The sequence below is a fragment of the Xenopus tropicalis genome, chromosome 1 (assembly GCF_000004195.4).
Source record: "Xenopus tropicalis strain Nigerian chromosome 1, UCB_Xtro_10.0, whole genome shotgun sequence".
In the NCBI taxonomy this organism is placed as follows: domain Eukaryota; kingdom Metazoa; phylum Chordata; class Amphibia; order Anura; family Pipidae; genus Xenopus; species Xenopus tropicalis.
Window position 1 is genome coordinate 115,057,955 of NC_030677.2, and position 21,491 is coordinate 115,079,445.

Genomic DNA, 21,491 nt, shown 5'->3' on the forward strand with positions numbered 1-21,491 from the left:
CAAAATGATCCAAACACGAAAACAGCTTTAGTCAGCACACCGGACGGCCGGTGTGCTGACTAAAGCTGTTTTCGTGTTTGGAACGTTTTAACTTTTATGGGTGTATTTCTCTGCTTGCGTTTATACGCTGACAGAGAAACAGCCTGGTATTCCATTGGCATAAATGTTTTGCATTATTACATAAGGACCAAGGATCTGCATTTATGTCTATAGAATGTTGTCTCTAAATACAGTTTTCCCACTTAGTCAAGAATAACATTAATAGGTACAAGCAAATGAGGGCTCTATTGCAGGGAGAATGGGTGGAGCGAATGGGGGAAATCTCCTCCCTGTACAATGTTTATGAAGAGGAAAACAAGTCAGCTGAGGAGGCAAGCACTTTGGTGCCCGGATGAGTAGCTGAACACATCAGTAGCCATCAGCTAGGGGTAAGCATTCGCTTATACATCATCTTATTCTATTTTCATTCATTAGAGAAGAAACAGCTTGTCTGACACACATTCACAGTCACGGTTAGATCCGAACCAAACAATGGCTTATTAGGAAGTGTCACCCATTATGTAGTCCGTGGAAGCCTTCAGCTTAGTTAATGTGAGAGGAGGGGTGTGTAAATGAACAGATGTCTAATGTCTTTGCCTAGATTTATTGGATTTTTTACTTCCCTAACATATTTGTTGTAAGCATTGAAAGTTTTACATCTACTTTTATATTTCTGATATAGATAGATAGATAGACAGACAGACAGACAGATAAACAGACAGACAGACAGATAGATAGATAGATAGATAGATAGATAGATATTTTTTTTCTAATTCAACTTGCTCTGTCTATTCCCCAATATATGTAATAAAGGCACTCAGTTACACCAAATGCAGTTACCCATAACAACAAATAAGTAGTTTGCAGGTAAGCAGTTAAAGCTTCCTGCTGCTATCCTGGTTGCTATAGGTGATTATTCCGGTAGCAAACATTGCACCCTTTATTACGTTTGACCTATGAGCCTTAGAAGCTTTGTTAAAATAAGGATAGATATTTAGTCTAAGTTAGTGTTGTCGCATTTCTTATGTTTTACTTTGAAAAATAATTGGTGTGAGAATAATAAAAACATAAAAATCTGGAGTTCTGTGCTGAGAGAAGCAGCAGTCCCAAATCAGACTGTGCCTCCTGACACTCCCTTGTACATTAAAGCATTGTAAATGTCCCTTAATATGTTAGGTGCACTATGAGCTCTCTGAAAGCTAGAATGAGAGAGAATTTAAGCCAAATTCAGAATCCCACCTCTGCAGAACATGGTTAGACATTTTGTGCAATGTGGTGAGAGAGATATAAGGCATTTTTCAGCTCAGAGCATAGAAAACTGAATGTGGGCCTTTTATATATAAGAGAAGTTTTCTGGATTTTCCATCTACAACTGCACACCACTTGATTTAAATTACTTTTTTAATGTGACTTGCTATACCAAGTAAAGTTGTCACTGTTTTAGTGTTAAATTTATGCAAAGAAGTGTTTAGTGTATTATGTATAGACTAGGTTCTTATAGTTGTACTCTGTAACCTGCACTATGCATTAAACATATATAGGTTGCTGTTTTTTAAACCAGAACTTTGGTTCTGCTAGTGCTAAAAGTGCAACTGCGCTATGTGCACTAGTGATGGGGCCCCCAGCACAAGAAAAGGAGGGTTCATTTACAATGACCACACAGTGGGCAAAGTGCAAATTAAATGGCCACAATCAGTGCTGCCTGTAGCTTCTGTATGAGGCCCAGGTGTCAGCGGGCCCTCCTGCCTCTGACTATTTGGCCTGTTTCATGGTCATTTCCTATTTCTGAATGGGAAGAAAGAGGAGAAATAGATGGAAGGATAGATGCTAGCATGTAAATAAAAGAGATTAGGAGAATGAGGTTGGGTGAGAAAAGAAGGAAAAATAATTTGGAAAGTAGGTCTAAGGTTTTCTGGTGGGCCCCTAAGGTCCCAGTCCGACACTGGACCATAGGATGGCAGAAGACTTTGTTGCTTTGGGGTAGGGGGATGTCTTTGGGACAGTAGAAAAGTAATAGTTTGAGACAAAGAAAGTAAGTAATACCAGTTAAAGTAAGTAATACCACTTATTTTCTTTGTCCCAAACTTTTTTTGCAACAATATTGTAACTAGGACTGCTTACCCCTTTATTCTCTAGGTGGGATGGATGATTGGAAATCTGTGTTCTATCTGGTACATACAACTAGAAAATGTAATATAAAATGTTCAAAAAATATGAAAAATCATATAACTATTGTATATTTTTAATTAAAATTTCATCAAGATATTTTTTTTTCAGCAAAGCCATGCAACGCTCTTTTAGTCATCACTATATTGGCACCATATGGCAAATGGGTGCACGATTTTCCACAGCAATAATCCCTAAGCCTTTATCAAATCCTGAAGTATTTTACACCAAGCTGTTTATAAACAACGAATGGCGTGATGCAGTAAGCGGAAGAAGATTTCCAACAGTGGATCCATGTACTGGAGAAGTGATTACACATGTAGCTGAGGCTGACAAGGCCGATATTGATGCTGCAGTTAAAGCAGCAAGAGAAGCCTTTAAGCAGGGGTCTCCATGGCGAAGTATGGATGCATCACAGCGTGGGCAGTTGCTTCACCGCCTTGCAGATCTTATTGAAAGAGATAAAATCTATCTAGCATCTTTGGAAACCATGGATAATGGCAAGCCGTTTGCTGACAGTTTTGCAATAGATCTAAGTACAGTCGTTAAGGTGTATAGATATTATGCAGGCTTTGCAGACAAGGTCCATGGAAAAACTATACCCCTGGATGGTAACTACTTTTGCTATACAAGACATGAACCTGTTGGGGTCTGTGGCCAGATTATTCCATGGAATTTCCCATTGGTAATGCAGGGGTGGAAGCTGGGCCCTGCACTTGCCACTGGAAATACAGTTGTAATGAAGGTTGCTGAGCAGACACCGCTCTCTGCATTGTACATTGCATCCTTGATAAAAGAAGCTGGATATCCTCCAGGCGTTGTGAATATATTAACAGGTTTTGGGCCTACGGCTGGAGCAGCTTTAGCACAACATATGGATGTTGACAAAATAGCTTTCACTGGCTCTACTGAGGTTGGCAGATTGATTCAGAAAGCAGCAGGTTCAACTAACCTGAAAAGAGTGACCCTTGAACTGGGTGGTAAAAGTCCATGCATTGTCATGGCAGATGCAGACCTAGAGCAAGCTGTGGAACAGTGTCATGAGGCTTTGTTTTTTAACATGGGTCAGTGTTGCGCTGCAGGTTCCAGAACATTTGTGGAGGAAAATGTCTACGATGAATTTCTTGAAAGAACCGTGGAGAAAGCAAAATTAAGAAAAGTGGGCAACCCGTTTGACCTAGACACAAAGCATGGCCCTCAGATAAATAAGGAACAATTTGACAAGATCCTTGGCTATATTAAAAGCGGCAAAACAGAAGGTGCTAAACTTATGTGCGGTGGGGAGCGCTATGGAGATAAAGGCTTTTTCATCAAACCCACTGTCTTTGCCAATGTTCAGGACAATATGAAAATCGCAAGGGAAGAAATATTTGGCCCAGTGCAGCCAGTGTTTAAGTTTAAATCAATAAAGGAAGTTATTGAAAGAGCCAATAACACAAGCTATGGGCTAGCAGCTGGCATATTTACAAGAGACTTAGATAAAGCAATGCTTCTTACACAGGCACTGCGAGCTGGGACAGTATGGGTTAATACTTACAACATTGTGACCTGTCAGACACCATTTGGAGGCTTTAAAGAATCTGGTAATGGACGAGAACTTGGTGAAGATGGGCTGAAAGCATACACAGAAGTGAAAACAGTCACAATGAAAATATCTCATAAGAAATCCTAAATAAAAAAATCCCACTCCATATGTGTGATTCTGCCATGCAACAGATTGTGAGTCAGTATCATTTAAAAAACCAATAGCTCCAAATTAAAAATAACCATTATCATTTCCAAGTTCTAACCAATAAAATGATTATATGCATCATTTTGGAAAATAATTGTGGTGTTTCATAGAGAAAAAGCACAAATGAAAACATAAAATGTATTTAAATGCTAGGAATGTGTTACAACTCTCATTATTCCCAGCCTAAAGCAAAGTCTATAGGCAGGATGCCACTGCTAACACATTCCTAATGGCCAATGCCAGTTGTAAATAGTCCTGTAAGTGAACATATTCTTGTACATGTATAATTAAGCATGTGGCAAAAGTAACAAAAACAAAATGTGTGTGGCTCATGCATGTTTATGACACACTTTAATTACAGTTATATGTAAAGGATGAGAGCACTGTGCCCGTAGTTCATACCAAGGAAATTACTTGTGCAGTTTCTTTATTAACTTTGCTATCAGCTGATTGTAAAGATACAACCAAGACAAAAGATGTAGCAGTTCTTTTACAACTGATTGTTATTCCTGCAAACAATGCAGACATGTTCACTCTTCTTTCTAATAAGAACATTTACTTGTTCATGGTGTGATCCCAATGGAGCCAATTTGGATGGATCAGTTTTGAATAACAGACCATGAAACGGATAGGACTTACTATAAAGTTAGAGCGGTTCAGCATATAATAGCGGATATAGACTCCCCTGTACATCCCAATAGAGAAGCTTTATTCTCAGTTACATGGAGTAGCAGATGCTTCTTGGTGTTGGTGTTTCTATTTCTGTTTTTAGAGTTTGACTATCCACTAACCTGTCACCCAATGTCAATATTTTGCACCTGAAACTTTAAATTGTTTAGAATCATCAATCAGATTACTGTGATATCGTCCGTAGCAGTTGAGCAGGAAGCGTGGCAGGGGTTGGGGCCAGGGTAGAACATGGCCAGGACTGGAGGCATGGCCAATAAGAATCCAGATCACTTCAGTCAAGTTAGTACTTGTATATTTACATTGGCACTAATAACAGCAATAATTTGACTGATCTGAAAGTGTTTTTCATTGCTTTTGAATGTTTTTTGTGCACTTAGATTTGAAAGGATTCACACCACACAGAATTTAGATAAGTATTTAATTTGATGATTTTAAAAGCCAGAAATGCAAAATTCAAGCAGATTTTTTTTTACTATTGATGACTAAGAACTTAATTATCATGTACAAACCAGTGATGTTTTACAGACAAATTAAAATTGATATTAACTTCTGCTGTATGTCAGTGTCTTTGTTCTATTAGAAATATGCAGCATGCTTAATAACAGCACCATTAGCAAATATTTGAACAGAGTCTTCAGTATTATAAACCAAGTTGCACATTGTAAACCAACGCAGATATAAAATAACTATTTCAGGAATTGAAAAATTCTTAATTTTACTTATAGTATCAGTGTCGGACTGAGATGGCAGGGGCCCACCAGAAAACCCTGGACCATGGGCACACTCTTAGAATGTTAATTCCTCCTCTCCTCCCTCAAACTCTTTATTATCCTAGTCTCTTTACTCTACATACTATACTCTATTCTTCCATCTATCAAGCTGCCTTGTTCCCATACAGAAATAGGGAATGACCATGAAATAGGCTAAATAGTTAGAAGCAGGAGGGCCCACTGACACCTAGGCCCACCGGGAGTTTTCCTGGTATCCAGGTGGGCCAGTCTGACACTCTATAGTACGGATATGGGATCCACTATCTGGAAACCTGTTATCCTGAAAGATCCAAATTACGGAAAGGCCATTTCCCATAGTTTCCATTATAAGCAAATAATTTGGTGCTAAGATATAGCTGCTGGATGACAGAATTTTTAAATGTAAATACAATTTTCACTTTTGAATATTACTGATTTTTTAGTTTTCTTTTTATAGTTTTTGAATTACTGGTTTTCTTTTTGGGGGGTTACACACCCTGCCAGCAAATAAACTATTGCTCTGTTATGCAACAATGTTATTGTTATTTTCTTATTGCTTATCTTTCTGTTCAGGCCTTTAACCTAATCATATTCCAATCTCTTATTCAAACTACTGCCTGGTTCCTAGGGTAAATTGGACCATAGCAACCATATAGCTGCAAAAAAATCCAAACTGGAGAGCTGCTGAACAAACACTAAATAATTCAACAACCACATAAAATGACAAATTGCAAATGTCAATATCTGCATTGTTAATGCATCATACTAAAAGTTAACTTAAAGGTGCTTCTGAAGCCAATGATTTTTGGAAGCGTAAATGACATATATTTTACATATGTTTGTATAAAAAACATTAAAAAAAAATCAGTATAAAATTATTAAGTCTTCTTATACAGCATTAAAAATTCAGGAAATCCACCGGGGTCTCTTGCTTTGTACCTGAATGAAAGAACAGAAAGACACGTAATTAGGGTATGATGATTTTTTTATCTGATGAAAAGAATATTTGTTGGCTAGTGATGAGCAAATCTGTCTTTTTTGACACACAACATTTTTTTGAGGCGCACAACATATTTTTGACACTCGCAAATTTTTTGTTGACGTACAGTAAATTTTTTTTTTTGCTGCAAATTTTTGTGTGCATTTCGTGAAAAAATTTGCCAATGGCGAAACGTGGAAATTTGCAGCAAATTATTATTTAGTGCCTAATACTGCACCTTTGTGCACCATAGTAGGATCAAGAGGCAAACTGTGCATGGTACTAGTAGTAATGGTCACAGGTTATAGCAAGCGCATTGTGCATGGCATGTTAATGGGAACAATTTTGTGCCTATTGTAGCCATTAGTATTGCACCTTCACATATTAGGGGTTTATGTCAAATTTTCCTCAGCTTTACAAACCTCTAAATTACAAAATGAGAGTTTAGCTTTGCAAGCTTAGACATAACGGAAGTCATATACTAAAGCCCACTGTATGAAAAGGAAGCCAGATGGTTTAATAGGAAGGTATTTATCATGAAGCTAATAACTAATAGAAGAGTTATGAAACATATGGAATGATATTCAGCTGCCATTTAAAAAAGGCGTTGTAGTTAAGGGATGGGGTATATTGGTTCCTGTTCTTGGGTTCAGGGAAGGATGCAAATTACCACAATGTCAATGAAAGATATAATGGCTTATTTACAAAAAATGGGAGCAGTCTATGAGTGAAAAAAATGGCATTTATTAAAGGTAGTTTTGTCTAAAGCTAGTCCTTGTATTTACACAATGCATTAATCAAAATGTGAGTTTAGAACTTAATACATAAAAACTCACCCATGTTGTATTCATTCCTTTAGAAGCCTATTTATCAATGGGTGAACGTAAGAGTTCACCTTTTGATAAATACTGTTCTAAAAATCCCATAGGAATGAATAGAATTTGGGTTTTTATGTATTAAGTTTTAAACTCACTGCCCCTAGTTGCTCTTGTCACTGCTGGGTTCGTCCTGCCTCCTCTCACAAAACACAAGCAATGCACCTTGCTTGTAGGGGAACCCTGGTGCTTACATCAATAAATGAAGCCTAATTACTGAAGAATAGGGAGCACACAACATTTTTAAACTGAGCGCTGAAATGACAACATCCTGACACCAAAATTGATCAGCATAAATGCAGTCACTTCGCATCGAATTGCATGTTTTAATGCATTGTCTTAAATTGCTCCAGGCACACCATCACCTTGTGGCAATATTTTAATTGTGGCCAAAATTACACTTTGCACACTGCACTAGCATTTATAAATGAGCCAATATAAACTAATTCCATTTGATCAAACCTATTCATTCAACAAACCTTCACTGTTGAATATGTAACTAACATAGTGATTATTTGTACATGTCTTTTTGCTGGAATAGAGATTTGCAGCTATGGGTAAGTACTCCAGTGATACTTTTGCCTCTAGACAACATGACCAGATCAGGAATTTGTTGAATCATTTTATGATAATCAAATAACATTGATCTGATTGTGAGGACTGCGACCCAATCCATTTAGAGGTGGGCAAATTAACCTGCATAAACCCGCTGGATTCTTAAGAAAAACCAAATGATCAGACGGTAGGTTGCATGTTTGCTTGGCATGCAGTGATGTTTTGTCAATTCAACTGAAAAAGTCCAATTGGACCACATCAATTATGTGCAGCAATATATAAAGATTAAGATCTAACACAAAAAAAACAACTGGCTAACACACATTACAAGTGGTCTTTGCTGAATATTTTTCCATTACCTCATTACACCTTACTTGCAGAACCACCGTGGTTTCGTCTCTTGATCCTACGAGCATTATGCTCGGTGACTTTTATAGATCCATCAGCCCATGTTTCTCCAACCATATTGGTTGCATGACATTGGTATGTACCTTCATCTTCTTTCGTCAGTGGACTGATCTGAAGAACAATACATGATGACAATGCATTTTGGTTTATTAGGAAAAATGAGTTTTCAGAAAAATCTTTTTTTTTCTAGCTGTGCTTCTTTTCAGAAAAATCTGCCCTGGCCAGGGAGCAAACTTTGAGCCTTTTATTACATGAAGAGTTTTTCCACTTTGAATAAACAGCAAAAAAATACTGATTAAAAATACAAGTATAAAAAAAACTTGATTAGATAAAATGGGGAAAAAAACCTGAATACCTTGAATTGTGTGTTTACAAGTGCAAAAAAACTCTAAATGAATAAATATTTTAAGTTTTGCCTAGGACAACTCCCATCAACTTCTACATGACCTTGCAAGCTTTTCAATGCCAAAGTTTTACATTTGAGTTTTTCAAGTTTTTTTTAGCTCAAAAAATACATGACAAAGTTATAATCTGAGTTTGTGATTAATAGCCACAGAGGAATACTTTTCAGTAGATGTAAGATGTTAGTGATCATAGACTCACCATAACCCAGCCAGTGCATTCATGACGAGAGGGACCACCACGGACTTGGACTGCAACATTTATTCTATCTCCTGGCAACTCCTCAAACAGTTTTATTCCTTGTGGAGACTCTGTGACCTTCACAATAAGCAATCATAGTTATTTATAACTATAAATAGTAATGGAAATGCTGCATAAACAAATACAATTTAACACTGTAAAGCTGGCCACACTAATTACTTGCTATGAATATATTGGAAGCCTTTACAACAGCACATTGGTAAACATTTGCAAAAGAAAGAATAGGGCACATGGGTTATCTACACAAAGTTTGGTGGAGACCCTTCTACTTACTGCCAATTTCTTAATCCCATATGCTCCTTCCATCACCATTTTATATGCTCAGATTGGGATGGGATTGGGAAAAGTTGTGAAGGATCTAAGGGGCCAATTACGTTTTCATGGGGCGCTCTTTACAAACACTTGTGCCCCAGGGTGTGCTGCACTTTGCTCTTTGCACTTGATGGAAAATCCATAGGGCAGGCAGTAGGGACAGGATGCCATGCAGTCTGTGCCTCCTACTGGTCCTTAACTTGCATGTCTGAATGATATGCAAGTTAGGGAACAAGTAGGGGGCTCCTGGCCCCTAACTAACCCCTAAATTGTATATAATTCAAACTCTCATGCCCCAGAGAAATGTAATTGACCACCATTCACCACCAAGGTGGATATGTGTCCATTAACATAAATTCTGCAACAAACAAAAAGAATGAGGGAAAGTTACTCCCGCTATAATGGAGCTAATGGTAAAATAGGTAGGGCAGGGAATAGACAGATACCACAAAAAATAAAAGAAAAAAAATGCACTCTTTCTTTAAAAAAAACATTAGGTTAAAAAACATAAGTGGCTAATGTAGAACAAACAGCCTGATGCATTTCGGGAGAAAACCTTGATCATAGGCTAGGAATAGGTAGATAGGCTAAGTGTATTGAATGTATAGAAGCCAGTTGCCCCTCTTTATCCCATATGACACTCAGATGGCTACTATAAATTTATTAAAGCATTTAACTGGAAAAAGTCAGGAACGTAAACTGGCTCATGGATGGCCAGCCTACCAATGTTGCTAAGGCTTAGCTAGCGTGCTAGGCTTGCCATCCATGGGCCAATTTTGCTGCTGACTCAGCTACTCCTGATTGATTCACCAGCTTATAGGTCCATGAACTGGTTCAGAATGTTAGCTACACTGATTAAAATTTGGTCAAGGTTCAGATTGGCTCAGAAGTAAAATCCAGTGTGCCAGTGGTCTAGTGGAACTGCTCAGGATTCCACTGTTCTGTTGGATGCAATTATTGGTCTGGGGATCAAAGAATACAATAAATCTGATCCAACCCTGCACATGGGTGGTCAGATTGAACCAAGTTCCACTCATTTGGTAACCTTGTCAAACAAGAGTGTAAAGCTAGCTTTTACGTGCAATTAATACAGGTATAGATTTTTATAAGTTCCCATTCTGTACCTTTTTCCAAGTGATGATGGGGGTTGGGACTGCTTTTACTTCACATGATAAGTAAACTTGGGATCCAGTGACATTGCGAATCTTCCTTGGTGAAGCAATGATCAAAGGAGCTGTGAGAATAGACAATACAGACTTACAAATAAGGCAAAAATAGGTTTAAGGTACCACAACTGGACTCACAAAGTATGCAAAGTGCCTCATCTAACCTACAAGTTTGTAACTGCACTGAAATATGAAATGCATTGTTTGGCTAATTTTATCATGAATGAATGTTCTATTACCACTTACATATATACATACACACATATATATATATATATATATATATATATATATATATATATATATATATATCTCAAATGTCAGATGTTGTACATTGCTTTACTATATATAGATATCACTAACGTTTTCCAGGTGCAGTAACAGATAGCAACCAATCAGCAGGTAGCATTATATAATATTTAATAGGTCACCTATTTTAAAGTAAACATCTTATTGGCTGCTATGGGTTACTGCTTCTGGGCAAACATAGTGCCTGTTATTACATATGAGGGTAAGTCTATGGCAAAGCAAAGCAAGTTTTTTCTGCATTCACTGCCCATGCACCTCATGACATCAGACTGCATCTACAAACTCCTAGATCATGCCCCTTTTGGCCTCTTGTTTGGGATTATAACAAAAAAAGTCAGTCTATGACAGGTGATAATGATATTTGTGGCAGAAAAGCCTGGGAGAAAATGGCAGCTTTGGAAATGGTAATATAGGCTTTAAAGAACCTTACGGAAAATGGAAGGCAGACATCAAAGAGGCAAATACCATAATACTATAATAATTCCAAGCACAAAAAAAGCATGAAGGATCATTTATTATGATCTGGGCAGACTGAGACGTGCAAAAGAAGACAGTTAAAGGAAGTGAGTGCAACATCTCACTGATGTGCAGGATAGGCAATTTAGCCTACGTGCCTCACCCCACCCGCCCATTTTACATACAGTACTGCTGAACACAGTGTGGAAGACAGGGTGCAAAGTGTAAAGGAGCCCTATGGTGGCCACTAAATAAAAGCAGATTTTTGGCAAGAGAGTTGATTTAGGAAAGACTACTAGTACCTTAAATGTAACTTCTAAGCTAGAAGAAGAAGAATAGGACTGGTCAGAAAACAAAAAAAGATGTAATTTATACTAGACTGTTCAATCTGGATGTTTGCTTCAAATAATTCACTCTAACCCTTTGAAAACACTGTTAATACAGAATGATAAACTAAAAACAGGCTAATTAGCAAACTGTTTATTAAATTTGTCTTTTTTTATGGTAATAGTTTTGCAAGCGGTTTCTTGATTAGAGCCTAATGTATGCACTCATTCACAGAAAGGTAATTTTCTTTTTAAACAAAGCAGTGGGAGAGATCATTATAATGTACACACTGGTGACCCACTGTGTCCATCCATTACATTAGGAAATGAAGTCTGAATGAAAGGTTTCTTCTGTCACTGAATAATGAACATCCCACGCGGGTGCTCAGACCCCTGCAGACACATTGGCAGCTGGCAGTGGTCACATCAAGTCTCCAAATTGCATCAAAGCCAAAGAAGTGCCATCTGCTCTAAGACATGCTCTCTGTAAATTTACCATTAAAACAAGTCTATCTGAAACTGTAAGTGCCTAATTGACTGTGTTGAGACAGAATGCAGCTCACAGAAAACCCTCAAATTGTTCCCTTTGGGCCCAAGCATTAATACCTGCCAAGTGCCTTCTGTACCCATTGTTGTCTCTTTGATGGTTTTAACACGGTTTCTCCTGACTTGACATCTAAGCTCCCTACAAACAGCTAGAATGTGAAGTATCAGTGCAGAGTGCTTTCAAATGTTATGAAATTGGTGCAAAGCATTTTTGCCACCTTGTTCTAATGTAAATGAGATAATCTCACTTAATGTAGAAGTCTACTGTTTTCTACAAACTGATGCCATAATCAATTGTAAGAAATAACTGGCAGCTGCTAGCCCTTACAACAAAGATGCAGGGCACAGAATATTTTATTGCTAAACATGTGAGTACACACAGCAAACAGGGGTTTGGCATTAGACTCAATTAGGAATCATTCTAAATCTGATTCTTGTCCATAAGTCTAAATACATAAATCCATTTTTGCTCTCTAGTCTCTGCTTATAAAAACACATTCATGGTTTGTTTCACCTATACAATGATCATTGTTTGATGTTTATTTAAAATTAAAGAAACACTCAGTTAACGTTTTGCTGACACAGGACATTCTATACATGCATCACACAGATCAGATAATCCTTGTGGGTTATTTCCATTTAATTTTTTCTATTTACTATCTGAAGAAAGTGAACACTTGACATTCAGAGTACAATCTAGATTACGGGACGAGGATAATCACTACATTTTCTAGGCAATTTAATATAAATATAAAAATAAAAACAAAGATGTAAACAGATGAATGTTAAAGGGGTTGTTCACCTTTAAATCAACTTTTAGTATGATTTAGGCAGTGATATTCTGAGATAATGTGCAGCTGGTTTTTATTTTTTATATTTTGTGGTTTTTCACTTATTTAGCTTTTTGATCAGCAGCTCTCTAGTTTAGAATTAAAGCAGCTATCTGGTTGCTAGGGTCTTGTTTACCTTAGCAACCAGGCAGTAGTTTAAAAGGGAGAGTGAAATATGAATAGGAGAGGTACTAAATAGAAAGATAAAAAATAAAAAGTAACAATAACTGTAGCCTCACAGAGCAATTGTTGTTCGGCTTCTGGGGTCAGTGAGCCCCATTGGAAAGCTGGAAAGATTTAGAGGTGGAAGATATATAATTTGAAAGCTATAAAAATAAATAATGAAGATCAATTGCAAAGTTGTTAGGAATAGGACATAGTGCTCAGATGCGTTCACTTTGTGTCAGATTGGTTATTTCAATAAACCCTGCCATTCTATAACATACTAAAAGTTAACACTAAAGTGAATCACCCCTTTAAATTGATTAGATTGGGCTTTATTATTCAGTATCTCTCTAACATGGACACTATCATTGAGGTCTCACTGAAAGAAGTGTTGTCACTGCTGTTTCTAGCACTCAAATGTGTTGGTTATTTCAATAAACCCTGCCAATAAAATACAATAGGAAATTCATCATATTTAGGCCATGTTCACTTGCATTATTGATTCTATGATTCCTCTGTGTCAGTCAATAGTAAGCTACGGAAAACCTGTCTTCGGAGTGACAACTGTCTCCTTTTCGCTATTGCTCTTATCTTGAAATGAATAACGCACATGCCCACAGAACTTGGCAACACAATGATCACCAATTCTACTGTTAACAAACTCTAAAAATACAAAATATTTTATAGAGATGAATACTTTATAAGGAATGACAGAAAAAGCTTCTATTTTATTATTACGATTATGGGAAGAAAAGCATAAGTAGGCAGTGTTCTAGCAAAATTATCTAGATTCCCTTCTTCCAAAACTTGGGGAACATGGTCAGTTTCACAAATGTATGCTAAACCTGCATATGACCTAGTATATTACTATACTCATAGAGCAGCTGTTAATTGCTTGGTCTGTTCTGTCTATTGTTAATCTACATGGTGCAATGTACTAGTAACCCATAAAAACCAGTTTGTAGCTGGTCACATGTTTGAAATCAAACATTTAAGTAATTATAATTGGTTAAAGGAATAGTAACACCACAAAATGAAAGTGTTTTAAAGTAATTTAAATATAATTTACTGTTGCCCTGCACTGGTAAAACTGGGGTGTTTGCTTCACGAACATTACTACAGTTTATATCAGTGGTCCCCAACCAGTGGCTCGTGAGCAACATGTTGCTCTCCAACCCTTTGGATGTTGCTCTCAGTGGCCTCAAAGCAAGGGCTTATTTTTGAATTCTTGGCTTGAAGGCAAGTTTTGGAGGCATAAAAACCAGGTGTACTGACAAACAGAGTCTCCTATAGGCTGTCCACATAGGGGCTGCCAAATAGCCAATAACAGTCCTTATTTGGCACCCCCAGGTACATGTTTCATGCTTGTGTTGCTCCCCAACTCTTTTTACACTTAAATGTGGCTCACGGGTAAAAAAGGTTGAGGATCCCTGGTTTATATAAATAAGCTGCTGTGTAGCCACGGGGGCAGCCATTCAAGCTGGAAAAAGAAGAAAAGGCACAGGTTACTTAGCAGATAACAGATAAGGCACCATTGTATTCTACAGAGTTTATCTGTTATCTGCTATACAACCTGTGCCTTTTCTCCTTTTGAATGGCCGCGCCCATGGCTACACACCAGGGTATTTCTATAAATTGTAGTAGTGTTTCTGAAACAAACACACAGCTTTTACCAGTGCAGGGCAAAAGTACACTATAGTTTAATTTCTTTGATATATTTTCATTTTTTGATGTTACTGTTCCTTTAACAGACCCAGTACAAGCTCTGTGATTCTTATTCCATGACCTTATTAGTGTTGCAGTACCATCTGACACATTTTAATTTTCTGCCTCCAGAATTAAATTACTTAGCAAAAAAAAACATTGAGTACAGGTACAAGGCCAGGTACAACATGTATTTGCAGAGCAGCAGAGTCTGATTATAACTGATCTGCCCATTAAAGGCATAGCCCATTGCTTTATGCAAGTGGATGATTTCCTGAATAATAGAAGATATTTGTATGCAGAGCAGTATGAGCTGAACCAAAGGCTTTCTTAATCCCCTCACGAGTTGAGTCAGCTTTATGAATAAAATGTGTGTGAGAAAATCACGGAAGGACGAAGACAGATATACAGAATAATTAATACAAAATGAAAGGGCATCTTCCATCTAGAATGCATAAAAACCCTGATATAATTTCTCCCAGTTCCAAATGTAATCAAGTACATTCTCTTTGAAAAATAAATATATATTAGAATACAAATCTTAAGGGACTTAAAGATTTAGGTAATTTACTTATACAAAACCAGTTTTATTTATATAGATATAATGTATCATTTAACCCTTGTTTAATTTTTTATCAAAGGGCTGCTGTAACTTTAAAAATGTACAATAACAATTCTGGGGCAGAAAGGAACTTTCCTGTACATTTGAATCTCTAGCTAAAATGAAAGAGGAAGGTTCAAACAGCTCAATTAACGCAATAAATAAAAAAAAAAGTGCAGTGTAGAAATTGTATGCTTAGTATAAACCTGTGCAAAGAAACGCCTATTTTATAAACTCTAAACAACTTAATATAATGTTTGAATTACAGCCTGCTTCCAATGTGTTGCTATAGGATTTATTATCTGAAATGATTGGGACCTGGGGTTTTCCATATAAGGGATCCTTCCATAAATTGGATAACATGCCAAAAGTCTACTATAAACAATGAAATAAACCAAATAGGGTTGCTTTACCACCAATATGGAAGTATGCTTAGCTTAGTTACAATCAAGTACAAGGTTAAGTGTTAATATTACGGAATACAAGGAAATTACAAATACATTGCTTACAGTGTACTCTATGGCAGATGGACTTCTTGTAATTTGGAACTTTCTGGATATTGGGTTTCTGGATGGGAGATCTCATACCTATACTCCAGATACTGATTGCTAAGTTGGGACACACACAAATCAACAAGATATGCATTTTCATTGTGTATCTAACCACATTAACATTAATATATTTTATATGTTATTATACTGCACAATGTGAAATGATAACATTTTGTGGACAGAGAGGCTTATTTATGAACACAAGGTACAGGGCAAAGTGCAAAAATAAAAGGAAAAACTGTGTCCATCCAAATGTTGCTCAAAAAGATAACTGCATCTCTACATTTTCTTCTATATTTGGGCCTTAGACTAATATATACCAGTTGTATCCAGTATTAGGTGCAAGGTATAAAATCCAAGGTGAATGGATACAAGGGAGCCTTGCAATTAACACCTGTCTTGATTAGGGAATAAGGTGGGCTTCCTTTGTGTCACATGCAAGAGACTTGCAGCTAATGCATTGCTGGAATATATGCAACACACATTCCCATTAACATAATGAAAACACAAACTCTACTTTGCCGGTGTCTGCAATTATTCTGGAATTTTGGGAAATAAAGTTCCATTGTGAGTATGAACCACAGTGGATGCAAATGCAACCTTAATTTCAAAGGACTATGCTTGATGCAAAAATTCAAAGCATGTTGCCACCATTCTTAAAAGGTATATGTGCCACAACACACTCCTTGCACTTGAATATTTTTGGGGAGCACCAATGTGTGTGCTCAACTTGCTGAATTGTGCATACATTGAAGCTAGGTAGCCCAGGTAGTTCCAGGGTTCTAGTATAGGTATCAGGTACAGACATCAATAGCCACTACTGAATTTGCACCATTAATGCCATTTACATTGGGACACCAAAAATGATGCCACCCCCCCCTCTGAAAATGTTAGTCACAACTGTGTCACTAGAGTTTTGGGGAAAAGAATGTGAATTGTGGGGAAAATGGTGAGCGGGATCCAAAACTTTGCACCATACACTGCATTTGTAACAGGAGCATAGAAATTGTAAATGCACACACACACAATGTGCAACTGGCTAAAATGGAAGCAAAACTGAGTGTACATTGATCCTATGCACAAAGGCACTTGGATCCAAACATACTGACATGTTTGACTTGCTTTTGAAATGCAGGTTTTAGTGCACCTAAAAGCATCAGCTTATTCCGTTATAGTCTGCTTGCTTGTACTCATAAGCATTCAGTTGCATTTTATTAAATTTGTGTGTTCATCACTTTTTTTTATAGATGCTACTTGATGCAATTTCTTGTGCTTGATATCTGTTGTACACAAGACAATAGAATACAGTGTTGCATTTGTAATTGACAGAAACACACTTCAGCACTTTTAAACACATAAAAACAACTGTGTGTAACTGTGGCCATACACATTAAATGCGCTCGTTTGGCGACATCACCAAATGAGTGGATCTTCTCCTGATATGCCCACCTAAGGTGAGGGCCAAACGATCAGTTAAAATGGTGGGTATATGGGCCGTCGGTCTGAGGACTACATCCTTTATTGGTTGGGGTGCCCATACATGGGCAGATAAGATACTGAATTGGTCTGAAGGACCCAAATCTGCAGCTGAAATCTGCCCATGTATGGACACCTTAAAGGAGAAGGAAAGGTAAAAACTAAGTAAGTTTAATCAGAAAGGTCTATGTAAATACAGCCATAAGCACTCACAGAAATGCTGCACTGAGTCCTCTATCAAAAGAAACACAGGAATTTGTGTCTCCTTTTTTGGGTATCAGACTTCCTCTCTTTTAGGGCTCCTTTGGGTTTGGGGCACAAGTCTGCTTAGTTCTCTCCTCTCTCCCTCTCCCCCTTTCATAAAAATGCATAAGAACTCACTTCCCCCACCCTTAGGAATGTGTGATCTGAGTTTTCAATGGCTATAACTGCAGCAGGAAGCTACCAAGATCAAGCAAGAATGGCAGCCGCTATCAGAGGGAGATTCTAGGGCTCTTTACTCACATATAGTAAAGCTTTCTGCTGAATACATATAGGGTCCTAGGTGGCACTAATGTGCAAGGCATACAGAAATATTACACTTCCCTCCAGGAATCCAAAAAAAGGATATGTGAAATGGAGCCACTTGTTACACCCCTGCTGCATCATTTTTGTGCAAGAATTCGACCCAGACAAAAAAAGCAGTATATACAAAATGAGACCTGAAAATGTAATGTGGACTCGCTTATTAAAGGGGCCCTCCACTCAAAAATATTATTTATTTTGCATATTGAAGAGAATGTAATTCTAAGCAACTTTCCAATATACATTAATTACACATTTTAATTGCTATTGAAAGCAGTGTTTTTGTTTATTGCTTTCTATTCTAATACTTAATTTTCCTTTACTAAGCAAGTAAAAGCTTTTGGGTGGACCCCTTTAAACCTAAATCACATGGGAGTGGGAGGTGAGGAGGTCATTGTTATAGCAAACACTAATAACATGGCAGATGGCACACTAATTAACCATGTGATAACTTTTTTCTGCTCACATCACCCAGAGGGACATTATTAAACACTTAAAATTAGAATAAATTACACCATGCTTGCCATTATTGCCCTAGATATGCTGATGAGCATACACAAATGGGACTTTATTGATGTACAGCACATAAACAACACATTTCTATGGCACAGTGGAGTCTACATTTAAACAGATTGGGATTTTGTTATCTAGAGAAACCAATACCCATCCATAGAAGATTTTGTTAAACTATTACTCCAATTAACCTTGGTTTGTCTAAGGCCTATGGGAGCTGCAGTTCAGTAACAATTACAGATAGAGGCAAACAGAATATATAAAGGTTTTGCATTAGAGTAGATATGCCAAAATGTGGTTAAATAACAGTTTGCCCGCAACATTTGATTTATTGTAGCATTTCTCAAACTGCAAAACCAGACTGAGCTATAAGGGGTTATATATACATGTATGGGACCTTTTATCCAGAATGCTTGGGACCTGGGGTTTTCCAGATAAAGGGTCTTTACATAATTTGGATCTCCATACTTATACATACAGTATGTCTAGTAAAAAAACTTTAAATGAACCCAGTAGGATTGTGGTTTTCTCCAATAATGATTCATTATATTGTAGGACCAAGGGTATTGCAGATAAGGGGTCCTTCTGTAATTTGGATCTCCATACCTTAAGCCTACTAAAAAAATCAATAAAACATTAATTAAACCCAAAAGGATGTTTTTGCACCTAATAAGGATTATTTATATCTTAGTTGGGATCAATTACAAAGTACTGTTTCATTACTACAGAGAAAAATAAAATCAGTTTTAAAATTCTGAATTATTTGATTAAAATGGAGTCTATGGGAGACAGGCTTTCCGTAATTCGGAGCTTTCTGGATAATGGGTTTTCCGGATAAGGGATCCCATACCTGTACAAGGTACGGTTTTATTATTACAGAGAAAAAGGAAATGTGTTTAAAAAATTTTGAATTGTTTAATTAAAATGGAGTCTATGGGAGATGGCCTTCATTTAATTTGGTTTCTGAGTAACATATCCCATACCTGTATAAATGTAGACTAGTCTACAAAATGGATACCATACATCCATTGTTTGAAATTCTATTGCTTCAGCTTACAATTCTGCAGTCTGAAGAGGCCACAAGGTCAGAGGCTGAGGGATGACTTTCTCACGACATTTACTTGCATTTGGAGAGTTGCAGTAAGGGCTCTGCTAGTCTTATATGGGAAACACTGAGCCTCCCTTCTACCCTGGTGGCCACAGGTCCATGCTACATAAGGAACATATAATGAAGAGTTTGAACTTTGATAGTGTACAAAGACACTGATGCCCTGATTGTGGTTTGATCTATCATGAGCAACAGAGGATACCTAAAGAAGAACCATTGGCATTACATAAAACTCATCACATATTATTTTCTTACATTTGTTCATATATTTAACAATTCTTTTGTGATTTGCTCAACCTAACATTTTTTCCAGTTGCAACCAGTACAGTTATGCTGTGAGTTGGCTGACAAATTTTACCCATTTTGAATAAAAAAATTTCAGTGGATTGAAAGTCATTTGTAAATGGTATTTCAATGAAAGGCAGCATTTGGTAATTCCTTTTTTTTCTCTGGGTCTGACTCTTGTAACAATGTAGCAGAAGTCTGGTCTGTTAATCAGCTCGCTTCTGCAACATTTTTTCAGGAGTTCAGAGTATGGAAACAACCAGACAGATTCTGCTTGTAGTTGCAGTTACAAATAACTTTAAAACAAATTAAAATTTTTAATTAATGTTTATTAGAAATTTGCTTAGAACTACATTTTCTTTATGCAAAAAAAAAGTTTTGGGGAGGACAGCCCCTTAAGCATCCACTACAGTTCTCCCTTAACAGATGTAAGAAAAGCATGGGTAAGAAAGATTGGCTGGTGTATATATGTATGCATGTATCTATTGTATGTTTTAACCCACTATTGCAGTGGGTAAATAAGAACACTTACCAAACTTGCATTCCCCATCGTGGGTCTTGTGGATTGAACCCGTGCCTTGATGTTGGGACTTCCAGCTTTGCAGACGCAGAACACAAGCACTGGAGTAGGTCCTCCCATCTGAGCCACACACAGCACCATCCTCTTCACACAAGCAGACTCCTGTACCATCAGAGAATGAAGATGCCCCTGTGCCAAAGCTGGGTCTGCTCACACATACCATACCAGGGGCACAGCGAGCCCTGCTTTCATCCTGTCCCCCACACACTTCTCCTTCCACACTAAGGCATCTGTCACAGCACCCACACTCATCCTTGGTGAGCAGCTCTGGGGCAGCACAAGTAACAGAGTCACAAAAATCTTCATTACAATGTCCACAGGCAGAAAGTGAAACAAAAGCACCAACGCCAGGAGTCTTCTGAAAACATAAAAACAGAGGAAGTAGAACCACAAAAAGCTGCATTTTTCTATCTGTTTCCTTGTGAAGTCTCAGCTCTGTTACTGTTTAGCAACAACCAACTCTGACTTGTTACCCAAACACACTGTGGGTGTCAATGCTATCTGACAGCAAAGACATGGACAGCTGGAGCTTCATGACCCCACCTCCCTACAGCAAAGTGCCAAAGTTCTATGGAAGCTCTTCACTCTCACTGGTTCCTGCATCCTATCTGGTTTTCAGTGTATCAAAAGAGCTTACCAATTTGAATCTGTGAGATTAAAAAAAAAAAATCCAGCATATTCTAACAGAATCTACCATTAAGAGATGCCTGCCAAATATAATCAAAGGACATTAAAGGAGAAAAAACTCTTTATTAAGGAAGCTTGTCAGGAATGCTATCTTACTGGTCTTGAAACAGAATGAATATCACGCTTTCCCTTGGATCTCTTTGTGTGTGAAAGCACTCCCCGGGAGACAGGCTTGAATGAAGAAAAGCTCCGCAGTGACAAAAGCGCTCACAAAGCGAAATGCCCAAACAAAACTTAAGTCCTGTTCTGTATGCACACAATCAATTAGAACACAAAGTCTATTTAGAAGCTACTAATTCTTTTTATTTGTATCTGTATTTTCCCAGAAAGAAAGAAATAGTTGCTATGCCAACAAGGTTTCCTTTTTCTAAATTTGCTTGAATTATATTTAAAATCTAAGTAGAGTAATACTTTCATGCAAATCATTTTGCACTGAGATTTGGCCTTAACAACCCC

General features: G+C 37.4%; 2 protein-coding genes across 2 annotated transcripts; one reads left to right on the top strand and one right to left on the bottom strand.

Annotated features, from left to right (window-relative positions):
- Positions 1-343: 343 nt before the first annotated feature.
- Positions 344-5,177, top strand: aldh1b1 (aldehyde dehydrogenase 1 family member B1). The gene is made up of 2 exons (XM_004910893.4): positions 344-428; positions 2,317-5,177. Exon 2 carries the CDS (start codon positions 2,324-2,326, stop codon positions 3,875-3,877), a length of 1,554 nt encoding a protein of 517 aa, XP_004910950.1. The 5' UTR covers positions 344-428; positions 2,317-2,323; the 3' UTR covers positions 3,878-5,177.
- Positions 5,029-20,910, bottom strand: igfbpl1 (insulin like growth factor binding protein-like 1). Its single transcript, XM_002940258.5, has 5 exons — positions 20,301-20,910; positions 10,293-10,402; positions 8,797-8,913; positions 8,145-8,304; positions 5,029-6,315 (listed from the first exon to the last, which is right to left on the bottom strand). The coding sequence occupies exons 1-4, from the start codon at positions 20,749-20,751 to the stop codon at positions 8,149-8,151; spliced, it is 834 nt and encodes a 277-aa protein (XP_002940304.1). The 5' UTR covers positions 20,752-20,910; the 3' UTR covers positions 5,029-6,315; positions 8,145-8,148.
- Positions 20,911-21,491: the final 581 nt, after the last annotated feature.

Coding starts and splice junctions, on each gene's coding strand:
- aldh1b1 (XM_004910893.4), top strand. CDS start 2,324: ATGCAACGCTCTTTTAGTCATCACTATATTGGCACCATATGGCAAATG.
- igfbpl1 (XM_002940258.5), bottom strand. CDS start 20,751: ATGCAGCTTTTTGTGGTTCTACTTCCTCTGTTTTTATGTTTTCAGAAG. Junction 10,403..20,300: donor CGATGGGGAATGCAAGTTTG/GTAAGTGTTCTT, acceptor CTATTCTCACAG/CTCCTTTGATCATTGCTTCA. Junction 8,305..8,796: donor AATGCACTGGCTGGGTTATG/GTGAGTCTATGA, acceptor ATTGTTCTTCAG/ATCAGTCCACTGACGAAAGA.